We start from the raw sequence: 22,899 nt of genomic DNA, 5'->3' as shown, positions 1-22,899 counted from the left end.
GACTATATTGGCATAATTGTTTCATCAAAATATACATTTGTATGCTCAGGGATTTATTTAGGTTCATTAAATTTTAACATTGTTTTGATCATTCGAGCTTTTTGTTACTTAGGATCTTTTGAATGAGTTCTCTTGAAATACATGGCAGTTATTGAAGCAAAACAAGCCATTTTGCTGACTTTTGCAACGTACTTTCGTATATGTGTTCGTGAGATCTTCGCCTCGCTCCGGAGAAAAATAATACACATGCGGGAGAGATTTGCGAGATAGAAGTGTCAGAAAGAGTTGAATCAGTCAGCAGTGAACAAGAGAAGAAAAGACGAAGTTTAAACATGGTGACAAAATCGTCGGAAAAAACTTGATTTTTTGTGTAAACCTAGCGATTTTAGGCAAGATTTGTTTTTATTTTTCGTTCAAACCAGCACTACAGCTTCCATTCACGAGTTTAGTTTTCGATAAATAGTATTTTGTTGGCGGAAAAACCTGCTAGAAGTCACGAAGGTTCACACAAAAGTAGCAGGTAAGTGGAATGTGGCTCGAATGTTGATGACGAGGCTCCACCACTGTTTTTCAGTCGGGTCTTGCTGGATCAGCACAAAAATTCGATAAGGTTTTTTTTATTCGCGTTCGCGAGGTTTGTGAAAAAAAATCTGTCTTGATACGGTACAGTAGTGTTTATGCTATAGTGTGGTGCAAATTTTTCATTGTTTGACGGGTCCCATCAAGGATATTAGTCGCACGAAAAAGTTCAACATTTTGTCGGCCCACAGGGAACTAAAGTTTTGACAGCTGTCTTCCGACATGGTGAACAGGATGATGTCATTCACTGTGCTATGAAAAGGAATTAATAAAATATTTACACGGATTGCCTTATCAATTGTGTCACACTGGGTGCCACTTCGGGCGTAATAATGATGAATTTATGAGCTGCAGCTTTCGTCTTTATTTTTCTTTTAAACGCACGATTTCATATAATTTGCTATTTGTATACTATTTATCCTCTAATGGCTTTCCTAATTTTTTTTTAATTGTCAGACTTGACGATTCATGGTATACCCAGTCGGCCACAGCAAACAATGCTCCGCTTGGAAGACGACTGAAGACACCCCACAGCCAAATTCTCGTCAAACAGTAGTGTAAGATGTCCGATATCAGTTCCGAGACGCAGCAGCATTCAAGCTCAAAAACAGAGTCTTCAGCACAGTCACCAGTAGATCCCGCAGCGCAGCCAGAAGCACCATCACCTACTACCGCGAATTCGCCAGCTATCATCGAAACGACCAGCACCACATTAAGCATTGACGAGGGTGGCAAACCGCCATTAGCTTCGGAGGAAGACACCAGTAGCACAATCAGTATCATTCCAGCGGTGACGGTGACTACAGTTGAAAGTCAAGTTCCAACAGGTAGTAGTTCGTGTCTTGGTAGTCTAGGCTCATCAGAAGCCACAGTACTAGCTACGGTTCATCCACCGTCAGTTCCGATTTTAGCCGAGAGGCAAATCTCAGTAACTTCTAACGACGGGAGCATGCAAAATAACAACATCAACAGTGGCTTTCGGAGCACTTTTAATGGGAGAGTTCCGTTTGCTAGGATTTTGTCGACGGGCAGCAGCACGGACAGACGGGTAGGAGGTAACGAAACTGGACGGGTCGCAGGAAACCTAAGCAATAACTTGTTGAATGACATATTTGCCTTCGTGCAGCAAGCACGCAATCCAAACAGTCTGTTCTCGTCTGAAAGACGAAGTTTATTTCTGCAATCGGGTCGCTCGGTTTCTCACATGCCGGGTAGCAGCACTCCACCGATCGGCCATGCCATCGGAAATCCAAGTGACGTAGTTATTGATGTGGACAATGCGACTGGTCCGTCCCTTCGCTCGTCGAACAATGAAATTTTTCCGATTTCGGCATCGTCATCGATTGCCAGTAACATTCGACCGAACTCCTGGACCCAACCCAACTCAGGAGACGAAGATGGACGATCATCAATTATGCCGAACTTCAATTATCACCATCATCATCATCACTTCCATAATCACCAACCACTTTCGACTATTCATCATCATCATCAGCATCTTGCACAGCAGCAACAAGCGCAAACCGGTCAACAAAGCCAACCAGCTTCCCTTGGAACATCTGGCAGCGGAAATGGCATTCCAGTGGAACCTCTCCAGCAACAGCAGCCAACTACCCCCACCAATCCGAACCCAAACAATGGAACCCGAAGCAACAGTGTCAGCTCCAATAATCAACCAACAGACGAAGCTACTGTCCATGAAGCCCTGAATCAAATTCCGGAAGCACGTGCAATGATAGATACATTCGCCCGCTACATCCCGCTTCTATTCATACTGATCACAAAATTATGCTACGATCACTTGGACGGAATCATTCACTTCCTTGCCCTACTGATGACCTTCTCACACGCCAATTGGGTCGTCCGGCAGGAAATCTCCAAGCAAAAACAGAAACGGATAATGGTTCTACTACGTGAGCTAATCTTTATTGTCGTTGCCTTGGCCGTCGTCGGTTTCCTGCTCGAACGAAAAAACATTTTCCTCAGCATCATGTTCATGCCCGATCTGTCGGAGCCGCAGACCCTGAAATCGCTGCTCTTCTCCGTGTGCATGTCCGATCTGGTGCTGAAGCTGCTGACTATCATTGTTAAGATTGTGATCACCCTTATGCCGCCCAGTGTGATCGAGTACAAGAGTCGGGTAAGTGATCGGTGCATAGACTATATTTTTTTGATTGTGATTGTTGATTGTTCTCGTTACAGGGCAAAATCTATTTGATGACCGAATCACTCTCGCAGCTGTACCGTGCGGCAGCACCGATCCAACCTTGGTTGATTTTCCTTTTTGAATCCTACTCCGGATCGGAGAAAATTGTTGGAGTCATTCTATCGGCGGTCTACATGGTGGCCAAATCGTCTGATCTACTCGATCGGATCAAGTTCTGCAAGCGGTCCGTCATCAAGTTACTCCAGAAAACGGTAAGTACCCCTTTGGACATGTGTGATGGGTTAGAGCAAAAAAACGTCTCTATCAGTCTCTCTATTTTATTGCTGAGTTCAGTCACGTTTGGTCGTTTGGATTAAGTAAAAGTAACGGCAAAGTTGCATCATAATCGAACAATGAAAAAAAGAAAGTTTGGCTCCAGAGAGGATCGAACTCACGACCTTCGCGTTATTAGCACGACGCTCTAACCAACTGAGCTATGGGGCCTAGTTGTCGGGCGCGTTGTCAATGAATCTATGTATTTGGTGGAAACTTATTGGGTATGGGAATGCTCTGTCTTGATAGCTAATGTAATTACCTAAATAATTTGTCACTGATAGGTATTGTTGCAATTTTCAAAAGAGGACGCTAATATGATCGTTCCGAAGATAGGTTTAGTTCTATTAGCAATCTAAAGGATTAACAGAATGCTCTGTTCACTGACAAAGCACAAAAGCTTTAAAAACAGTAGTACACCGTGTCAAATATCTGACAAAATTTTTGCTTAATATTAAGAATTTAAACGACTGTGAGCAAATATCAGTCATTTTTCGTAGCTAACATATACCTTGTACGTGCAAAACAACTGATTGAGTTCTAATTTTAATGATGTCCTGTTATTTTACGGTATCTTAGTAGGCTGATACTAGCGGATTTACGTTGGTAATGCATGTGTTAAGTTTTCTCACGAAAATTTTGCTAAATATTTGTTGAATGTCCACACTGCATTACCGACGTTGGATCGCATATACAAATAATTCGATCGTTTACATTGTCATTATCATTAAAAACGTTCGAAAACTGCACAAAATCGGTGAGTAGAAAACCGTTGAAGGTCCCTGGGATGTTGGAAACTTAAATTTTAAATGTAAAAGCACCATAACTACTCGCATAGAACTTATCAGTTGGTGTGCAATTTTATCTCTTCGTTATCGTCAGTAAATATATCTCGCGTGCATTTTGAAAAGGGCCAATAAGTATGCTGTCAAAATTCACTTTGAGTAAAAATTGTGGGCAAACTGTTACTCAGCACGGATGTTCAATTTATGAAAGAGAAAACGTGACCTGTAATCGGCGAGTAACGGTTTGTCTGGAATTGAGTCAATGTAGTATATACCACATTGGAATTGAGTGTATTCTTTTTCGTTTTCACTACTACAAGCGTATGGCGTATATACGCGCATGTACGCAAGGTGCATGATTTTAAAAGGTAATCGCATTCAACATACAGAATTTTACATATTATTTTATACAGTTTTACGTGAGCTATTCGGTTTATACTAAGAGGATGAATGATAAAACGTCGTATGCAAGAGCTGCTTGTGTATCCGGAATCAAGATTAAGAATATAGGTTCAATTGGCACGTTCTGCAAAACCTGTTCTTCTGTTTAGTTAGAGAAGTTCTGCCGAACAATTGCCCCATCAGTGATATACCAAATCGGATTTTTATAATTTTGGGGAAACACCCAAAGTTTTTTTGCATTTTTTTCGATATTTAAATAATTGAACATTAATATATTGTTATCCAAACATTTATTCTATTTGCGAAAATATTTGTCATTAAGTTTGGATTGAATCTGACAATTCTGATAAGTCTTCCTCGATTTAATCATTATCTGATCGCTGATCTCACATTTTGTGTATAGTTAAATAAATGATATGCTAGTTTTCCAACACGCCCGAGCTGAGTCGATTGCGTTTCGTACAGTGAATCTACTACTAAAAATCTTGCTACTGTTGCTGATGTAGTTGATGCCGAAAGATTTCAGATTGCAATTTGTGAGAGTTCTGATAGCGGTGTTTACGAATGACGAATGTCAAGGACACTGTCACAGCATATTACCCACATTTACTTTTCACCGAATTTACTAATTTTTTTTTGAGTGAATCCTACCTTATTTCGTGAAAAGTTGAACAACCCCTAAAATGTGTAACAAGCAGGATAAAAGTAGCTTGAGCATCACACAACTATTCTGATTTTCACTGGTCAAAGTAATTATGACTATTGTTCGCTGTATTATATAAAACGAGCTGGAATATTTGCCTGCGGACTAAATGAGTGACCGAAAATAAAATCGCAAGAACAGAAAATGCTTTGTGAAACCCGTTTTAAATATTTTAGAATGTAAAAATCGGATATAAATTTCAAGCGTAAAAATCGGAGAGAGGCTCTTCGATGCAAAAGCAGATATAAAAACCTTCAGTATAAAAACCGTAAAAATGTATATCCGCTTTTTACAACGACCTTTAATCTTGAATGTAACGGAATTTCCTGCCTGCAGATTATACTGGTGGTTCATCCTCGCCGACTTTTTCGAGTGAGTACCTTCTAAGCGATTCTCGTGCTGCAGGATCTCAGTCCGATTTTTACGCTTTATGTTTGTATTTAATTTTTTCATTCTAAAATATTTGAAGAGAGTTTTACAAAGCATTTGTTATCTTTGCGAATTTTATTTGCGGTTTTTCAAATGTAAATGCAAGATTCTTTAAAAAACGTTAAATAAACATCATAAATTCGATAAAACGAATGTTTCCCATGTTTCGGCCGTGTTAAAATGATTTGGGAAAAAATCCCGGTTAAAACCCACAAATAAAAACCCGGGAAGATGGAATTTTTCCCACCAGTACATCACTGGCCCCAAACCACGAAAAAGCTCAAAATATTTGTGCAAAATCGTTCAACAATGGAAGCGGCGGGAAGGAGGGGGGGGGGGGTTGTTTCTCTAATTTTCCGGCCATCACATCACATGATTTGGTATTCATAGTATGTATAACAAACATAAAGATGTGACACAAGGTGCTAAAACGCACAAAAATCCTGTCAATCCTATTTTTCATTGGATTGTCTGCTCTAAAGATATTACCAAGGGCCGTTCATAAATGAAATGTTTAACGAAAATACATTGACCTTTGTTGTTTCTACATACAAGTTAATTGTAAACCCGACAGCTTGGCAGGAAATTCGTAATCAAGTTCTCGAGGGGTCCTATTATCACAGTCACGTTGCCTAGTTATTAAAAAGGCAATACCCTTCTAGTCACCGAGTGACGTGACTGTGAGAATAGGGTTTGAGATGTATAGCAGCCTCTGATATGAAAAGATTCCACACGAATTGTCTCCCGCGGGAAAAAATGTTTCTATTAGGTTTGAAATTATGTACAGGTAGTTTTTGTTTATTTGTTGTAGCATCACCAACAGACCCTTGGTCCCAATGGTGATCGCTTACATTTAGGGCTGTACAATATTTTAGCTTTTATCGAATTCTTGTCAAGTGTCCAAGATCGGTAAAAATATTAAAAATATGCTGATATGCGGCAACAGCGCTCTGACGACCATAGTCAGACTAAGTCCAAGACGAACATGACTCGAGAGCAGTCCTAGAGTGTCGAGCTGTATAAACTGACAACGGTTTTTGTAGCTCGGCAGCTGAAATCTGTTCCTCCAAGGAAGATGTCGGAGTGCAAAGCGTATGAACCGGTGTTGGACAGCCTCAACTGTCAACGCCGTTCTAGTAGTACGGATTCCAAGCAACAGAACAATATTTTAGTTTTAAGCGAACCTATGCACAATAGAGCAATTTTAGAAATTATTGTAGAAAATAATGAACCCGATGAGAGGGAAGTTATTTTCCATAATGCGAAATGAAAATTTCAATTCAAATTCTTATGGGAATGGTTTTGTGGTCCTAATAAGGACCGTTGGTTGTGCATATTTTTACAGCTCACCATTTCCTTGCCAGTAACGGTTCGGCTTCGTAACACATCTCGTGGCTGAGGCAATTTTGAGAGTGCTTTTCGTTGGTTACTGCTAACGTTCCGTAGCAACCAAAAAAGTTCACTAGCGGCAAAATGCTTGCGGCTTCTACGACGTTCAAGCGTAAACTGGAAGTTTTTTGCTGTTTTACCTGTCTCAAATATGCTTCATCGTGAAATGGGAGGCTCTAGCAATAAAATAAAATATATGCTAGCTATTTGAACAGTAGACCATCTTTAAAATCACAGTTAATAGCTGCTTCTGCGAAATAATTTTTATCGCAATTTATGGTAATCGTATCCTCTACGGAAGCTGTTGTACAAATGGTTTGAATACGCAGCACAATGACTAAAAATGATGTTGCAAAACTAATTTAATTAATGTAATTTCGTTATGTAAGGTCCGAAACTTGCTCGGAGTGTTGACGTAGGACAATGATTTTCTCTATAACCATAAAAAATAATGACTATAACATGCTATTTGTACTGGTAGTTCGCCAAATTTAATTTTAGAATAACTTAACTAGTCAGCATTCCTTAAGTTTTATGAGTAGAAATTTACCGAAAACTTTCAATTCTTATTGACAGATGTTTATTTATATTTAATTCGGGGAACTCGTTAAAAAATGTTTTAGTGAAGTGATTATCGAACGGGATACTATTCAAATCTCCAGAACATTTTTTCTGAACCCGGTGAATCAAATTTAATGTGTAAATTTAGCCGTTTGAAAGAGTTACAAACAGACCCCGACATTACTCACTTCTAGTTTCTTTTTGGAAACCCTAATACAAGACTTTAATAATTGAAGAACTCGAGCCAGAGAGTTCTTAAACCCGATCGTGCCCATCATTAATGCATTCCTACTAATAAAGACTGTTACGATCAAAAACTGATCAACTTAAACTTGACGTATTTTTTCACCGTGCATTAAAAAACCTGCACACCCCTCATTTTAAAGATACATGTGTGTTGCATCACGCTTACTGTTCAATTTTGACATTTGCTCTTCAATTGTAAAAATGGCATTGAAACCAGAGGAACAACGGAGCAGAATTTTGCTGGGGTATCGCGAAAATCCAAACTCTTCGCACGCCAAGTTTTCGAAATTGTGAGTGTGGTCAAGTTAACTGTCACCAACGTAATAGAAGGTGTTCGGAAAACGTTTGTCCACGGCCAGGAAGACTGGATCGGTGGGAAACTGAAAAGTCAGAGGCCGCAAAAGCGACGATAAAAGTGGTCAGCTGTTTCAAGCGAAACCCCAACCTATCTGTCAGAGACCTCGCAAACAAGCTGGGAGTGTCGTTCTCAACCGTGTATGGAGCTAAAAAACAAGCCGTACTGTCGATTTACAAGAAGGTGGTGAGTCCAAATCGTGACGATAAGCTAAGAAAGTCGGATGAGAACGATCGCTGAAACTGTACATGAATATGCTGATTGCGTGGTACAGGATGACGAAATCTAATGGAAGAGCAAAGATTTTCAAACACTTTAAGCTATCGAAGTTCGCAAAGAAATAACGCGGGTGGCAGGTCATCTATTCCTGTGACTTGAAGAGCGATATGTTTATGGCAACCAGAATCATCAACCAGGAAATCTATGTGCAGGAGTGCCTGCAAAAACGTCTGTTACCTTTCCTTAAACAACACAGTTTCGTTCTGTTTTCGTTGAATTTCGTATCCTGCCATTACGGAAGAAAGGCAATGGAACGATATGTCGCGAACAACGTCCAAATTGTGTTCATGTAAGAACATGAACCATCCCAACGCACCAGAACTCCGTCTAAGAGAAAAATGTGGAGCAATCTTCAAGAAGAAAGACGTCAAGAAGGCACGAAAGCCAGTTGTCAGCAAGATGCAATTCACAGCAAACTGAGGTTCTGCGGCGAAGAAAGTGACCAAGGAAGCTGTGCAAAAATTGATGGAAGGAGTCAATCGAAATGTCCAGCAATTCGCATTCGCTAAAAAAGTAGCTGAGCACTAGAACGATCATTCTTTTCTCCTTCTGCTAACATCAAGCTGTGACGTATGCATTCAATCGACACTAAGTGACATATGCAGTCAATCGACAGCTGCACCGATCCTATTTTGATTTTTATCGTTCCGGACAAACGGAAGGCTAATAGCAATTAATGACACAGCTCAACTAGCAGAAATCGAATTTTAAGCTACTTTTTTACCAACTAGTTCATATGCTACTATGTTTTAATTGCCGCAAGATTCTACTGTATCGATTTTATTGGCATGTCCTGCTTAGCAGAAGGCAAAGGATTCTTCACATTACCTTTCGATTATGTCCATATGAGCCTGCCTAATCCTGTGGTGGCATTGCGCATCTCGAAACGAAAGGTTTATTGTATGCAAGCCTGTATGAAAAAGTCGATTCGAAATGGTTCCATAATGTCGCCCCTGGTTTTCCGTTCTAAGTTTATAAGTGATTTGCTCTAGAATACCTATCCGTCTTTCAATTTCATTGCTTCGTTTCCCTTAGTATTAAATTTGCCGGAAATAGCCAACAAAATCGATACAATACGTAAACTTTTTAGTTCACTCTATTCGTATTCGGCGTTCGATTAGATCGAGCGAAGCAATAGCAAAATTAATCCAACAATAAATTGGTTAAACATCGCCCATCATCCTATACAAACAAAATCATGCATTTTTCCCCTGAATAATTAATTCATGTGTGAAAAATGAAACATTTTGTTCATAACTAGTACTGTATATAAATTAAAAATAATATAAACGCATTATATGTTATAAACCGTCATACATAAATGGTCACCCAAACAATGTGTCTCACTATATCTTGTTCCTATGTAATATTTAGTTTATTCTTGAAATGATAGAGTATCGGAATAGCCAAAGTTGGACTGCCACAAACTGCCTATGAAAGCAAAAATCTGATAAACATAGTGCAAATTTATATGGAAAATAGTTTTAGAAGTCAAACCATTGATTTGACAGTATAGGGTCCCTCCAACAAAAAGTTGTATTTTAGTGATACCTGCAAGTTTGTAGAACATATTAAATTAATCAACGTTTTATCAGGTTTTAACGTGGAAAAGTCGAAAAACTGATTTTTAGGTAAAATTTACAAAAACAATAATTTTAAATAACAATAGTTATTTGAAACATAAGGGCATGTTCAGGAGTGTTTCAGTTCTAGATTCATAATTTTGACATTTCTATAATATAAAACTAAAAAATTTAAAACTAGCACTTGCTGTCCCCAGCTGCAGTTTTAGCGGATGTTCTATTCAGTTTAAAATTCATGTCTGGCCATGCCTTCAGGGTATGTTCAGGAGTGTTTTATTTTATATAGGAGTTTCAAAGTAGGACTGGAACTGAAACATTCACATCCCTAGCAGAGCGTTTTGTTTTATTATTTCGAACAGTTTTGTTTCAAAATTTAAAACTTATACAACGCCGTTCTATTTGTTGCTGATTTTAAAACACGTTTAGAACTGTGTTTTAAATACATGCAGTTTTCAGCAGAGACACTTAGAACCGATAGACTGGGGAAAAATAAATTTGAATGCAGTAACGCTGAAGGCATGGCGAGACATCAATTTTAAACTGAATTGAATACCGCTAAAACTGCTGCTCGGGACAGAAAGTTCCAGTTTTAAAATTTCCAGTTTTATATTATAGAACTGTCAAAATTATAAATCTGAAACTTACACTCTCCTGAACATGCCCTCAGCATTCCTGCATTCAAATTTATTTTTTCCCAGTCTATCGGGTCTAAGTGTCTACACTGAAAACTTTGCATGTATTTAAAACATAGTCCTAAACGTGTTTTAAAATCAGCAACGAATAGAACGGCGTCGTATAACAGTTTTAAATTTTAAAACAAAACTTCGAAATTATAAAACAAAACGCTCTGTTGGGGATGTGAATGTTTCAGTTCCAGTTCTACTTTGAAACTCCTATACAAAATAAAACGCCCTAAGAGCATGTTCAGGCGTGTTTCAGTTCTAGATTCATAATTTTGACAGTTCTATAATATAAAACTGAAAATTGTAAAACTAGAACTTGCTGTCCCCAGCAGCAGTTTTAGCGGATGTTCTATTCGGTTTAAAATTCAGGTCTTGCCATGCCTTTAGCGTTACTGCATTCAAATTTATTTTTCCTCAGTCTATCGGGTCCAAGTGGCTGTGCTGAAAACTTTGCATGTATTTAAAACACAGTTCTAAACGTGTTTTAAAAGAGCAACAAATAGAACGGCGTCGCATAACAATTTTAAATTTTAAAACAAAACTGTTCGAAATTATAAAACAAAACGCTCTGCTGGGGATGTGAATGTTTCAGTTCCAGTTCTACTTTGAAACTCCTATACAAAATAAAACGCCCCTGAACATGCCTTAATATTCTACAACTTTGCCGAAGGCATCTGCCCTCTAAAAAATTCGAGTTTTTTCTGCTCGGGTACTCTAGTCTATAATCAAAAGAGTTTTTATCTACGAAGTTGCAGAATAATATTGTGAACATATCGTACGAAGAAAGGCTTTAAAATAACATCTAAGGCCTCAAATAGGTTTTGTGCGCCGTACCCATTGCAGAGTTAAAACATGTTTTTATAATTTCTATCAAGATTGCCAGTATGTTGGTCTGCCCGCTACCTTTTTCCATTATCTTGCAAGCACACGCCATCATTTTTGACATCTCCGACATCTCATATATTTTTCACGCACCATCATTGACACTGTCTGTATATACAAGAGTAGTAGTCCGTGCAGAGTAGTGATTTGTTTTTTTTCCTGTTTTTGATCCGTGTTCTGGCCTGTTAATCATGCCACAAAATAGGTAAGAATAATTCCTCTTATCTAGCTAAGCACTGTGTGCAATACAATAGTGTTCTTCAATATTAGTTTTTTGTTCCATATTGGTTGTTTACGTACAGCGAATGTGTTGTTTGCCTGGAACCACTGATCGAACGGATAAAGGTGCTACGGTGCGCTCATCGATTCCACATCGACTGCATAGATCGGTGGCTTGCGATAAACAACAGGTGCCCCACCTGTAGAGTTCCATCGGGGGAAGCGATAGCCCCCGCAGAAGTCATAATACACGATGAGGATGATTACTTTGAGGAGTATACCACCGATGAGGAACATTACACGGACGAGCTGTTTGGTGATTATTCCGAGGAGGGTGAGGAGTATGAAAACGACCTCGAGCTCGGTTCGACGATCGATGATGAAGACAGTGTTGGCGAATCTGGTAGTGTTCACTATAACATTGAAGAGCAGGAAGAGGTGGACCAGTGGGGAGGACTGGACGTAGTTATAAGCGAGGACGAAAGGATCAACGAAGAAGACGTAGCTTTTTCGGATGTTATGAGTGAAGAAGAGTATCTGGCATGCCCACAAGATGAAGAGATAGATGGAGTCTGGGAGGAACCGGAACAGATCGACGAGTGTCACATTGAAGATAGCGGAGATGAGTTCGTGGGGACACCGTCGGATATCGAAGATGGCATATGGGAGGAATCCTATCCAGTTGAGGAGGTTTCTATTGAAGATAGCGGAGAAGAAAGCCTGCCATGGAGTGAACCCGAGGATGAACCGTACGATGACAGCCAAGATGTGTTCGAAGGGAATGACTGGGACGAACCTGATATCGAGAGCTACGAACCAGATTATGATATTATTAGTTAGGGTAATATTCGATTTTTCTATTTATGTGTAAATTTAGAGTTCCTTATAAAATATGTTGAACATAAATTTGATGCTTATTCTTTCCGAGCCGTTTTTTGAATTCTGATGCACGGAAATCGCGCAATACGCATCAAATGGATGCTTTTGCGTTGTTACCCACACTATTACGATCGTGTAATCGATAACATAGTTAACCCATGCGATTTATTTTCTTAGTTCTTTCCTTTTTGAAAATATTATTAAATCAAATTTAATATTGTGATATTTAATACAGATTTTTTAAAATTTATTTCAAGTACCACCGATGATAGTTACTGGAACATGATCTCATTATGGCATCAATATGGCAAAACAAATTACGACTTGCATCAAAGTTCTTGCATAGTACAGTCCTAGCTTGCGTAAAAACTGCCTCTGTGATTGCATGTGTGGCTGTTTTTTCGAAGCTTGTTAACGAGGACATCTTTTATTAGCTTAGTTCTAGTACCAGGAGAAACTGAAAGTACTCCGGAGTAAACAGAGAGACAATCGTTCCTGTATTCTCTTTTTTCCTCTTTTGGTAGCAAACCCTGCTAATTAGCATTTACTGCCGTGATCCGCCTAACAGTCCCATTTGCTATGGGTTTCCTATGCAGGTGGGACTGTTATGCGTATCACGGCAGATTACACGGCTAAAAATGTAGAACGAACGGGTAGTCGGGACGGGTCATGATATTGTCGGATAAGTAAAACTTTTTCCACAGAAATTGTTATCAACATTACCTTATTCAGAAGTACAGAAAACCAATGAAAAAATGGGTTCCTGAGAAAATTTCAGAAGTTTGCATATTGAGTTAAATTATATAATTAAATTATGATTCATTGAGGTAATTATAAGCGTACACGGCATACCCTGCAGAAGAAGGTGTGCGAACAATATACTCGCTGACTAGCAAAAATTTGACTGGCAACAAAGATCGAACGTGTGAAAAAGGTCAAAACGGAGAGAAAAAGAAGGTGTGGTTTGTTCGCGAGAGGATACTCATGTCGTTGTCATCAGTGCTTGTCGGAGCTATTTTTTATGGAAAATTCTAGAGAAAATTTTCAATAGGACGTAAGTAACAATGAGAGATTCTCTTTGGGGTCTTTCTCTTCTGTTCATTACTCGGCCATTTCAACATTTACTACTCTACTCTTTACATAATATTCTAGTAAAAACCGTCGGCTTTCGATATGTACTGAAAAATTAGTGCAAAGTGTTGTAATGACGTCGTAATAGACGAAAGAGAAAGTAAACAAAGAGAGGCTCTCATTGTTACTTACGTCCTATTGAAAATTTTCTCTAGAATTCGTATTTTCGGCATCCTTTTGTGTAAGTGCTAGTGGCTCCGGTAGGGACGTGATTTTCCTACAACCGATCAATCGTAAGCATTCCCTAGTAACAATTCTGGTCTTATGGTAGATTTATAGCCACTCATAAAACAGATTGCACTTGTAGCGTGCTATAAAACTTCAATTGTTACTTGGGTTGTTTCCTTGATAGAAAAGTAGACGTAAAAGTACTGAACAGTTTCCCAGTGAATGGAAGGAGTACGACGACACAGCGAAGGAACCAAATGAACTGTCGCTGAGGCAGGGTGCCATCATTACCAAGATTCAGTCTGGAGACTGGTGGAAAGGCACGCTGACGGCTACCGGCAGGACCGGTGTGCATTCGAATAATTTTGCCCAAATTCCAGACGATATCAATTTGCTCGTTTTGAGGAAGAAGACTGTCACCCAAAATAGGAGGTGTAAAGTTATCTACAACTACGGGGAAACGCTGACGGCTGGTGATGTCATAGAGATCCTCGTGGAGGCCTAGGAAGGTTAGTTGCGACGGAAATGTCGATGTGTTCCATCCAATTTTGTTGAACCAACTGATTGTGCCTTACCAACTTCAGCTAACCTATGAGTAGTACCGGGACGATTAGGAGGAAAAAAAAGACAAGACAACGTCCCTAACTCGCCAACGGCGAGGAAACCCTCAATCGATTTCCGGGTCGTGTGATGACTGCACGAAGATGAGTGTACCTCTTTTTACCTCCTATTAGAACCATATGTGAGTTGGGGCAATTTAAGTCTAGATTTGGCACAGTAAGGGTAAGACCCACGACACTCCGTGCGAGACTGGCACATTTTAGTCCTGCCAGCCATTCAGTCATCGGCTCGGAGAAACAGTTTGACTTAAGGACTCCTCTTTAAGTCGTCTCTTACGACATGCGGATCAATTTTTGGTTGAGAAGCTTTAACCCTCCGGAAGCCACACGGCCTCTAGGCTGGTTTTGTTCGGAGAAAGATAATAGACTGTTATGAATACCTCATTGTTGTAGAATAACTCCACATTATCAATTACGATTAACAACATGTCGAGATTAGTGATGAGTTCATCAGCCTTATTCTGCATTACGACGGATCAGATTTTCGAACGAATGTGATTCGATCGAAGTAGGCTTCCATTTGGTTTTGCTGTCGTTATTAATGCTGATTTCGGTTTTAGATCAGAGTCGCCCTAGGTTCGCTCTAATATTTACAAAATCCATATAAAAGTGACAGCTCAGAGCGAACCTAAAGCGACTCGGATCTAAAAACGAAATCAGCATAAGAATACAAATAACATTCGTTCGATCCGTCGTAATGCAGAATAAGGCTGCATATATTTGAATTCAGTGGTGACAACTGACAACGACTTTGGCGGAAAAAGGCATGGGTATTCGAACAAAAACTCATTGGAATGCACATGGTCAAGGTGTTTTTATTCTCAGGTGATACGATCCTCAAAAATGCCGATCAGCCATGTTGGTTTTAGAGGTTACAGCTAACAACATTGTTTACTAGTTCTCTCCACATGTTTGCTTGGATTTTAGTGGGTAAACCAGGTATCTGCTACGCCGCCATCATTTCAAAGCCAAGATCTAAAACGTCGCGTTAAGGTCGATCCAAAATAAACATAATCGATTTCATTCAACACAACTTTGGTCCAGTTCGTTTAATTTGTTGGTATCATGGCGAAAAGTTTTTGTTATGTTCAAAACAACACTTTTCTTCACTTTTCGGTCCAATTTTTTCACTTTTCGACAAACATCTAAAGATCGAGTTATACCGTACGGTGTATGATTAGTGCAGAACGAGCTTTAAGTAAAATGAGCAGAACAATCTGAACTGTCAGTGGGGCCCATAATTTGTGTGCCCGCTGAGGTGTTGACTTATGTCAGTTCAATGCAAACGGGTACGTGGGGTAAACAAAGTTTTTCGCTGTCATTTTTCTTCCCCGCAGTCTGCTGCACGCTTACCTCACTTCTCACCTACACTGTACCAAAACCGTAGCGTTAAATCGAATGATATTCTTGTTGGCCTGGCCCTTTAACAATTGGCAGTTGTGTTTTGGATGACTGCCATTTGATTTTTGTTGCAATCAACTTTTCGTCTTTGTATGCAAACATCAAATGATAGGCATACAAAAGATAAAAGCAAAAGTTGTAAAATTCGAAATAGCAATCATTCTGTTTTGAAATGTGATCATTTATTTTTCAACAACTAAAACGTCACATTCGATCAGATAGTCTCATGTTTAATTTATATAGCAAATAAGAAAATCGAACTACTCCAAATATTTTTTCGCATGCATGTCATCAAAAAATTGAATGAAAGTTGCTCGAACAGCAAGTCGATAGTTTTTTGGTTTTAGGTAGACCATCAGTTCAAAGGAATTTGTTTTTATATACTTCTTGATGAAATTGATGCAAACGAATATTATTTTAATTGGTTTATTTAAGAACTATTGGCTATTATAATAAACTTTTGAAAACATCTCTAAATAGTATCTAATAGCTGCTTTTCGGTGAGTTTGTATTTAAACAATTCCCCTTAAGTAGGACACACATATTGTCGCAGCCTAGATTTTACAAATTCGTATCCATAAACACAAATCAAATGCTTAAAACTTGCTACCGTACTATAAAAAGATGGTTTTTGCATTCCAAATTTTGCTTAGTATAGTTGCCAATCATAATGAATCGAGTCGCGACACTGCACCTTGTAGCTTTAGCATAATTTATGTTACTGAATGAAGTCAGCTGCTGACTGGCCTTTAGCTATTCATTTGAATGCGATTCTATTAAATTTATTAATGTTAAATCCCATGCTACACTTATTTGTTGTCGGTTATTAATCAAATGTAAGATATATCTAACGCAATCAAACGAAATAAAATAGTAACAATTTTTTAAATAAGATTATAATGAATTTGAAACAAATTCAAAACTCCCTTTATAATTTCCTCTATTTTTACGTTTGACAGATGGGTTCTTTTCAAATGTTTGGCTAGATATGGTATACAAATACAACATTTTTAGTTCAAATCTGTTTAAATAGTAAATAGTCTGAGGTGATACCCGGTTCCGTTGCTCCCTTCAGTATAGTTCGTTTGTTCTCCTCTTAGGATATTACGGAAAGAAGTTACGGAAGTTTGCGGCATCCGATTTGCTCTATTTTATTGAGATGCGTGGTATTAGAAGAATCCTGATGGACGGCTTTGAACAAAGAGAAACAATATTGATCACAATATATACGCGAACGGAGGTCTTAAGGAGGTGGAATGTACGTAATGTTTCAAAGGTTTTCTTCCATTTAATTCCACTATTAAACATAGTGGAATTAAATGGAAGAAAACCTTTGAAACATTAATATTGATCAATGATACTCCATATAATTATCACAGATCCTAGCTGTCGAAATCGTACAAGGATATATCTTCACATTCAACGAGAATTTAAAAAGATGCTACCCGTAGGATGCATCCAGTCAGTCGAGATTTAGCGTAGTTTGGATTTACTTCATTTCCAACCAAGTATTTTTTTGAAAATTACTCTTGGTAATAAGAGACGGCAATTCATAGGTACACCTAAAACTGTATGGCTGTGCGATGATGTATTTGATACCATCGTATATATAAGAAAAACATCCGTCTTCTCAAGCTTAAATAAATCCAGGACATTGTCGTTTGGAAGTTGATTAATATATAGGAACTCAACGGTTTGTTACTTTTTCTGTAAAAATGGACAAATTGATACGAGCCGCTGATATTTGAAAATTGCTGTTCGATTGGATCAATACTACGTTTTAGTCACATTCGTTTCGGAGAACCTATTACGCCAAGCTCTTTGAATAGAGGAAATATGCTAGCGGAGCATGTCTGCTTCCATTCACGAACAATAGATACAAAGTTGGCCACATCTAGCGAGTCATAGCTGTAGGTATAATTTGTCCACTGGTCTACCAACTTCTTCGGTCAGGGTTTCATTGGTTTCGAATTCATCGGAGTTTTTCAAAGTTAAGAACTTATATGTCGTTGGTGCAGGAGACGCCAATTGCTAAAGGTTTATTCAAAATGGTCTCCACGGGAATGCGCTGTTTTCAAATATCCAAACAAATCTTGTTTGGAAATCCGGACGTCTTGTACAGTGTGTAATTTTACTAAATTTGATTGTCTTTGAACATTATTAGTTTCTTATTCGAGGGACATGTGCAATTTCTTTTTCTCACTATTATCACCGAACATGCCATGATCTTTTACTTTGTTGGCACACGAACATCAGGACCACATTGAGCTATGCGGAGGCATGGGAGCTATACTTCTTAAATCCCTCTCCTCGCGACAGTGATTCGGAATATATTGGGTTAAATATATATGGCATATGGCACGTTCCGTATGTAGCGGCGGCAACAGTCCAGCCGGCGCGGTCATCGGGATAGAACCAAATTCGATCGCATATCGGTTCCTCATGTGGCATATCCTGCAACTCCCGAATGTGCAAAAATTCAGTGTATTGATTGCGGGACTGATACCGCCTTGAAAACAAGAATCGAGCAGGCCCGTGAAAATTTTCCAGACTTTTGGGTTGCCACACGTAACTACTCGTTGTGGAAGCCATATACCTCCGTAATATTTCGGAACCAGTAGTTCCCAATGATATCCATTGTGCTCTTACTGGGATATCAAAACTTAATGGCCATTTCGGCGTCACAATTGATGTAGGCACCAATTAACAGAGTTGGCATCCGATGAACGCTGTCCTATTCTAAAATGATTAACCAGATCGTGAAACTGACCGTGTACAAACCTTTGCCAAACATTTTACCTCTTGTCTTTTTGACACCTTATTCAATACTTCGTTCGCCTCGTCTTTCACAGTTGTTTGCTTTTTGCAATTCCAAGACCGTCGCGGATGATTTCCTGTATGCTCTCAAGACCCCCATGCCAGTGATATTGTCCGAAAATGGGCACAAATAAATCGTTTGAACTGGATGTATTTTTCCAGTAAACACTATTAACAATATTTGTTATTTTTCTTGACCTGAAAAACAGTTTACACTACCAGGTTATCGTTAACACTAATAAAATTACAAATATTTTTTTGCTCTCGTGAACGGATGTGGTTTTAGTAAATGCTGTTACTAGTAAAGAGAAAAAAAACTAAGAAATACTTCTCCCAATCGCATTGCGCGCGTCAAATGATTGTCATTTGGTTCAGCCCGAGCACTGAAAACAGATGAAATACGAATGATGAACTGCTGTGATTTGGAATGATGATTATCAACGCCATCGTTTACTTTTTCGAGTGCAATCAATTCCTTTACAGTTATGTTTATCATTTGAAAATCGACAACCTGTTCATTCCAATTCAAATATGAAGTCATTCGATCTTGAATTTACTATTTTTTGAATGATTGCCATTCGAAATCGTCAACATCGAGTTTTTAGACCGTTCATATGATAAATCATACGCTATATTGGAATCATTTTTGTTCAGTGTAGTTACTGCCAAAGACGATTCACCTTAGAACTCTAAGCACCTTGCACATGGTATTCGACACTATAACTACCAGGTTCGACTAGGTCTGTTCCGATACAGACTCAACAGATACTTGAAAATTACTCCTCGTACACAGGGCGAAAATTGCCTGGCTGCCTTAATTTGGGCATATCAGTAAAATACCGATCGACAATCACGTGTAAATTGCGAGGGTCTGCCCCAAAGGGAAAAAGAGCGTGTCCGGATAAGAATAAGAAGTGTGGCAGACTTGACAAACGCAAAACAGATTCAAGATAATCTGTATAAGGTGTATGCATGTGTGTACAATAATATTTTTGGTGGCAAACGCTTTGGGAGGCTGAAAGCACTAGTTTCTATATTCAAAACATTGCTTTAATTGTTTTTATTAACCTCTTTTTTGGGAAGTGAATCAGTATTTACGCAATGTCGATCTTGCCAATCGTAAAACCAAAACTCTCGCTTTACGTATGCCTTTACCTTATCTGGTACCATCTTGGGTTTTCACGTCATTTGCAGTTTGACAAGACCATAATTTGATGTTGGAACGGTCTATCCCTGAGAATGATCATAGGAAGGGCAATCCCTCGGTAAATTGAGCTCGTAACTTCATTCAAGAAGAAGAAAAGCGTAACAGGCAAAATAGATTAATCAAGTTAAAGAAAATCTGGGAGTATTTGTAGTCTAATGTTTCGAAATTGAACGGTAATTGTGTTTCATTATCGTTCATGATTCAGTTTGTTTACACGATTCGGCTCAAACTTCCAAATCAATTATTAATCTCAATTACTATTATTCAATTATATTTGATTACTCAAATATTATCATATGTGCCAATCAAAATAAAAACACGTTTCCATCTATCCGTCCGACGCTGCATTCGACGATTGCGTTGTAAGCCAATCCCTCCTGCAAACCCATTCACTAACTTGAGCAGATCTTGCAATCTATCCTAAATAAATATATAACGCGCGTTTTGGATCAATTTTGCAAGGCGATACTGTTGCAGCTTCTCCACTGACGTTGCCGATCACTAGGCGGTGCCATAAGTGCCACTAATCTGTTCATCGTAGCCACACAATCAAGGCTATTCTCTGGTGCGCCCCCAATGGGAATGACTAACCAACCAACGGCCATAATTCAGCTGTAAAATCATTAGCAGCAAAATGTGCTTTTTGGTATAGCCTGTGTGTATGCCAACATGCTGCAGCGGTTACTTGGATTGCTCGAAATATTTTGGCGTTCAGTTTCAAACATGATCGGAATAAGGTTAATGAAAATTGTTTCACTATCTCTTTCCATTATTCATGTAGCTTCTAAACCTGAAAAGCATAAACAAGTTAATCACTATCTAATGATAAACTGACCATCCCCAGTACAAACACGGGTCCCTTTTGTCTACCAAAAAAAAAAACCAAAACAAATGAAAGTGAAAATACAACCGTGCCGTCAGCAGTAAGAAAGAAAAAACTGCATACCACGCGAATGTTTAGCGAGTCACCGCTTGCTTCGCAACGAATGGTATCCAACCAGTCCCCTTCAAACCATTGCCAATCGATGACCGCGAGTTATGGCAGGCGGTACTCAAAGTTTTTGTAACCTCTTCGGCCCATAACTGCGAACCGTGCTAATTGCCGTTCAATGCCGTCACGTTGTTGTGCCGCTTCTTCGTGTGACTCACAGCTCCAGTAGTGAACATCAGTTCAGTGGTAGCTGCAGGTCAGCAATCAACTGTATTCGACGTTTTCGGCTCGGCTCACCAGAGAAATGGCACAGCTCAATGAATCGTTCGCAGGTGAACGATCACCTACTTCGTCGGTGACAACTGAGAACCAGGAACAGTCTCGGAAGTTAGTCTGGATCTCGCTGCCCTTCGAGTGGTTTGGACAAATCGGACGGCTGTTTATGGTTCTCTCTCTCTGATCAATTTATCCAATCAATGCTCGATCAATAATAACCTTGTATTATTTTTTCTATCTTCTACCTTTCAGAGTTACGGAACGATTCCCTCGAAGGAGCAATTGCAGGCCTGCGGTGGCCAGTGTCCGATCTGTCACGATAACTTCAACTCGCCCGTACTTCTCGAATGTAATCACATCTTTTGCGAGCTGTGCGTCGGGACGTGGTTCGACCGGGAGCAGACGTGCCCGCTGTGTCGGGCCAAGATCGTTGATGATCCCTCCTATCGAGATGGGGCTACCACATTTTTCCTGCAGTTGTACTAAATCGATTTTTTTGTGTCGAAGGCGAGGGAGCCAAAAAGTGCGCGAATGTAACCCGTTAGTTTAGCGCACATGCGATTTGGCTTGTTGTGAAGGCCAAACGCTTTGACGCTTTCTATCTGGTGAATGGTTTTTGCGAATCCGTTTCTACGATTGTAAATTTATGACCCATTGTTTTGAAAAACGTGATAAAAATTCAAGCGATTCAATTTGAAGGCATTGATCGCTACTGCTGCGTTATAGAGATGATTTATTTGTTTTGAACTTTATATTATTACAAAGCTGAATAGAAATTAGTTGGCTTAACAATAAGTTTTATTTAGTTTATCTGCATTCTATTCCACACAACTATATAGTAACTAACAACTATTGTGTCTAGTGTTAATAATAATGATAAACAGTAACAATATTCAAGTGAGTATGAGCAAATTTCGGGAGTGTGTTTGCGGTTGTGTAACGAGAGAGTATTTGGCACATTTAAGAAAAGAAAAGTAACTTTTAAATGCATGTCGAAAGTTTGAATTGGTAAGAAATGGCTTCAATTGTGGGCAGTTGGTGTATGCAACTGCTGACTGGTAGGCCACAAGCGGCACACTAATGGATAACAGTAACATGAATATTATTTTCCAAATAAAGAGAAATGTTAATAGTTTCAACATTGTTAGCTACAATACAACCTGTACACTAGACTGACCAGAGAAACGTTCCCTGTACTGATAGCACAGCACGTCATTCGTTTAGTTTAGTTGCACGCGCTCGACGATAGTAGAACGTGCGCTAAGCGTAGTGGTAGCTGTGTTATCTTGTTAGATTCCAACTTTCTGTGACGCGGCTTTCATATTCTGAATCGTGTATCTACATATGACCATCGTTTGTAACACTGTTAATCTGTCGAGTTGTAATTACTTTATTGCATTAAATTACTAAAAAGATGAACGTTATTTGCTGTTGAGACCCTCATTTCTCAATACTGGTGAATATAGGCATTCTTGTTGTATTAACCTGTGACCAATCGCCTATATTCAACATTATTGCGACACGATTTGGGAATCTTCTAGAAAGTATTAAACGGGGCGGAAAATTCCTGTAGGAATATTAGAATATATAAAAAAAGTGACTTGTTTTCCTTGTGTCTTAGGAGCAATGCTTCTTGAAGTCACAATTTTAGTTTGCCTTTTTGAGGGTCCAAATGCGATGGCCTAGTATTCTATAAAAATACTTCACGCGCTACTGGAGAAAGGGAAATCCGTTTATAAGGAACCGGTTTCCAGTCAGGAGTTATTTTTACCCGTACTGACGAAAGTTCAGACATGGCGTAAGTGAAAATGAAAATTGTCTGATAATAGCTGGTGGCCATTTGGAATTACCCTTTGTTAACGGGCTGTATAACCGATGGCTCAGCGAAAATGTGT

At 39.0% G+C, this 22,899-nt stretch overlaps 2 protein-coding genes and 1 non-coding gene across 3 annotated transcripts; 2 read left to right on the top strand and 1 right to left on the bottom strand.

Moving 5' to 3' along the window:
• The first annotated feature begins 278 nt into the window (after window positions 1–278).
• LOC131676790 (RING finger and transmembrane domain-containing protein 2) lies at window positions 279–22,143 on the top strand. Its single transcript, XM_058956098.1, has 4 exons — window positions 279–520; window positions 1,036–2,719; window positions 2,782–2,997; window positions 21,257–22,143. The coding sequence occupies exons 2-4, from the start codon at window positions 1,142–1,144 to the stop codon at window positions 21,488–21,490; spliced, it is 2,028 nt and encodes a 675-aa protein (XP_058812081.1). The 5' UTR covers window positions 279–520; window positions 1,036–1,141; the 3' UTR covers window positions 21,491–22,143.
• Trnai-aau (transfer RNA isoleucine (anticodon AAU)) lies at window positions 3,156–3,229 on the bottom strand. Its single transcript has one exon. It is a non-coding gene; the product is annotated as a tRNA-Ile (tRNA).
• Window positions 11,403–12,489, top strand: LOC131676791 (uncharacterized). Its single transcript, XM_058956099.1, has 2 exons — window positions 11,403–11,560; window positions 11,658–12,489. The coding sequence occupies exons 1-2, from the start codon at window positions 11,547–11,549 to the stop codon at window positions 12,412–12,414; spliced, it is 771 nt and encodes a 256-aa protein (XP_058812082.1). The 5' UTR covers window positions 11,403–11,546; the 3' UTR covers window positions 12,415–12,489.
• Window positions 22,144–22,899: the final 756 nt, after the last annotated feature.

This window comes from Topomyia yanbarensis, chromosome 1 (genome assembly GCF_030247195.1).
Source record: "Topomyia yanbarensis strain Yona2022 chromosome 1, ASM3024719v1, whole genome shotgun sequence".
NCBI lineage: Eukaryota > Metazoa > Arthropoda > Insecta > Diptera > Culicidae > Topomyia > Topomyia yanbarensis.
This window is presented reverse-complemented; position numbering and strand designations above follow the sequence as displayed.